Source organism: Eurypyga helias, unplaced genomic scaffold (assembly GCF_000690775.1).
Source record: "Eurypyga helias isolate BGI_N326 unplaced genomic scaffold, ASM69077v1 scaffold5869, whole genome shotgun sequence".
NCBI lineage: Eukaryota > Metazoa > Chordata > Aves > Eurypygiformes > Eurypygidae > Eurypyga > Eurypyga helias.
This window is the reverse complement of record NW_010270046.1, coordinates 272-3,358: the sequence shown is the minus strand read 5'-3', so window position 1 is coordinate 3,358 and position 3,087 is coordinate 272. Positions and strand designations below refer to the sequence as shown.

At 50.0% G+C, this 3,087-nt stretch overlaps 1 protein-coding gene across 1 annotated transcript in view; it reads left to right on the top strand.

Annotated features, from left to right (window-relative positions):
• The window catches only part of BCDIN3D (BCDIN3 domain containing), a 2,912-nt gene extending 265 nt beyond the window's left edge, over positions 1-2,647 (top strand). The window contains exons 2-3 of the mRNA XM_010158293.1: positions 1,955-1,978; positions 2,036-2,647. Coding sequence (XP_010156595.1) covers positions 1,955-1,978; positions 2,036-2,647 — 636 coding nt within the window. The remainder of the gene's footprint in view (positions 1-1,954; positions 1,979-2,035) is intronic.
• The last annotated feature ends 440 nt before the right edge of the window (positions 2,648-3,087 follow it).

The following is a 3,087-nucleotide window of genomic DNA, read 5'->3' as shown; positions in this document are numbered from 1 at the left end:
TGAGAGGAAGCGCTGGGGTGGTGGTCTGGGCTGTGGCGAGGACTGGAAGGACTTTGGGGGGAGGTACCGGTCTGGGGTTTTGGAAGGCTGTGAGGAAGCTCGGGCAAACCGGTCTGTGATCCTGGGGGGGAGTGGGGCAGACTGAGGAGGCACTTGTCTTGGGGACAGTCCAGCATGCAGACAGGAGTGGGAATGAGGCAGTGGTGGAGCAGACTGAGAAGAGTTGGAGGCACAACGGTCTGGGAGGGGGCCAGTGGGGTAAACTGGGAAAGCAGTAACCCGAGGTAGTGAGGCAAACCAAGGAGACTGGGAGAGGCAGGAGCTTGGATTGTTGGGACAGTGGGGCAGAGTGGAACGGTGGGGAGGCAGTGGTGTGGAGTGTTGGGGGTTTTGGTGCAGAGTGGAGAGGCTGGGGGGGACAGTCAGTGACCTGGGGTGTTGGAGGGAAGATTGGGAAGGTTGGGGGAGGTGCTTCCATGGGATGTTGGGAAGGAATGGGGCAGACTGAGAAGACTAGGTGGTGGCAGTGGCCTGGAGTCTGGGGGAGCAGTGAGGAAGGCTGCAGGGAGCACTGACCTGGAGGTCTGAAGCACCCTGGAACAGCTGGGGCAGGGGTATTAGCCTTGGACAGCGATGAACCTATGTAAAAGGCACAGTGGGAAAGCAGGACTTGGGTGCAGCATGTGACCAGTGGGGGTCAGAAGATCACCCGTGTGTAGGAAGCCCCCTCCGCGGGTCTCCTGTGAGATGAGGATGAAGGTTGGGGTGGAGCTGAGAGTTGGTTTGTGTTGGTGGCTTTGTCCTCTTTCCTCTGAGGTCTAAGCCTGCAGTATCCTGGCTGGCTGCATGTCCCGAGCACTGGAGAGATGCTACAGGACTGCCCTAAGGGCAGGGGAACTGGACAGGCCTGACACTAGAAACCATAATCGATTGTGTATTGTGTAGTATCACGTAATTTATCCATGAGATACTTGAAACTAAAATCCTTGGTTACATGCTCTTGAAGATCTTGTGACAAAGCTGGTGAATCTTGTAGAATTTCCCACTTTGAAAGTTCATTCTCTTTCTTTACGTGGTTCTGCTTTTTTCTCATGGATTTCCTCGGTGTGCGGCTTTGCTGTGTTGTAATGCAGAAGTATCTGTGCATCTCTGATGCATGCTGGTGCAGGGTTTTATTTAACTGTATTCAAATACTTTTTAATTCAGATGGAAACTTTATCAATAAATTCATGGAGAATGAAATTGCATTCTGGCTGGGGACAAGAGTATTACTGTTTCCATGGCTTCTCTTCTCCCAGCCCCTGCCAGAAGGTTTGAAAGGCTGCCTAAGGCATTATCTAAAGGACAATTTGGATCCTATTTCAGGTGAACTTGTAGAACAGGTCAGGTAAAAACGTTCTCTGTTTTTTTGCGATGCCACTAGAGGACGCTGTCTGCCCGCTTGCCTGGGCTGTGTGCTCAGCCCATGTCATCCAGGAACTACACTGGTTCTCCTTCTCGGAAAGATTAAATGTTTTCCACTTGGTGGTATGCTCTGTGGAAGGAAATTCGAAGGAAAGCCCACATGTTAACTGTCTTATGGTCAGGGAATGGCTTTCACTTTAGCAGCAGCAGCAATGTTTTACTCTAAGTCAGGCATTATAAATAGCTCTTAGGTGTCACTAGGGGCCTCCGGGGCTCATCTTGGGAAGCCAGCAAAGCCTTCATCCCCACGTGGGATAGGGATATCCAGCAAGATTCCTGTTACTAAAACTCATTGTTCCCATAGCTTTTGGAACAAACCCCCAAGTTTTGTTGGATGATACAGGTTTAGTTCCAATCTCTGGTTGACTTTCTAGTAGTCAGGGGTACCGTGATGCGTTTTGCTACAGAAAGGAAGATTGTCAGTGAGCTCATTGTTCTGAACTATGTCGAGAGAAAGCTCTGAGTTGGCACTTGTACCTTGCTGCTGAGAGTGGGATCCTGTGTGCTTGGTGATGTGATAATGAAGCAGCGCAGGCCCCGTGAACCCCTGTTGTTTTCCTTTCTGCAGGAGCTAAGTGTGGCTCTGTACAGGCATCTCCTTGGCCTTCAGGAGAGCGAAGGCAGCCTGGACCAGCCTGCAGCTGGAAAGGATCTGAACCTTCTGTGCTGTGATATTGATCCGGTGTTGATTAAGAGGGCTCAGCAGTGCAGCCCCTTTCCTGCCTCCATATCCTTTGCCAACCTGGACATCATGGACTCCAGTGCCAGGGAGCCATTCCTGAGCTCCTACCTGGGCCGTTTCGGCCGCTCCACCTTTGACATTGGTTTTTGCATGTCTGTGACTATGTGGATCCACCTGAATCATGGGGATTGTGGCCTGGTGGAGTTTCTGTCCTTCCTCTCCTCTCTCTGCAAGTACCTGTTGATTGAACCTCAGCCATGGAAGTGCTACAGGGCAGCCGCACGCCGCCTGCGGAAGCTGGGCAGGAATGACTTTGATCACTTCCGATCTCTTGCCATCAACGGGGATATGGCGGAAAGCATAACCCAGATCTTAACAAAGGACTGTGCCATGGAGCTGGTGTGTTGCTTTGGGAGCACCAGCTGGGACAGAAGTCTCTTGCTTTTTAAATCCAGGGGCTCAAATCACAAGGGCAGGGAGTCTTCAGAAAAGGAGCAGTGACTGATAAATGGCCTCATGTTCATGAATTAATAGGCAAGGAGGTGCTTGCTGTTTACAGAGTCAGATCTAGGAATTCCTAAATCTCTACTGGGACCAGACCTTGAACTCCCTAGGGTCTACTTGGGGCGAGTAACATCTGTGTGACTTTTCTGTTTGGTTGGTTTGGGTTTTTTCTTTCCATTTGCAAAATGCAGTGGCAGTTTTAACCTACCTTGTGGGTTCTGAGACTGCTGTTCCTAGGAAGTGCTCTTGAAATCAGATCTACTACACAAGTGCTTTCTATGTGTACCAAGAGTATTCCCTGGAAGAAGGAAGAACATGCCTTATTTTGTCCCTGGAGCTTTTCAGGGAAAGGGGATATTTCTGTTGGCTTGTGCAATGTACTGTTTGTTCTGATTCTTGTCATGTTTTCTGTATAAAATGCTCTTGGAAAACATATA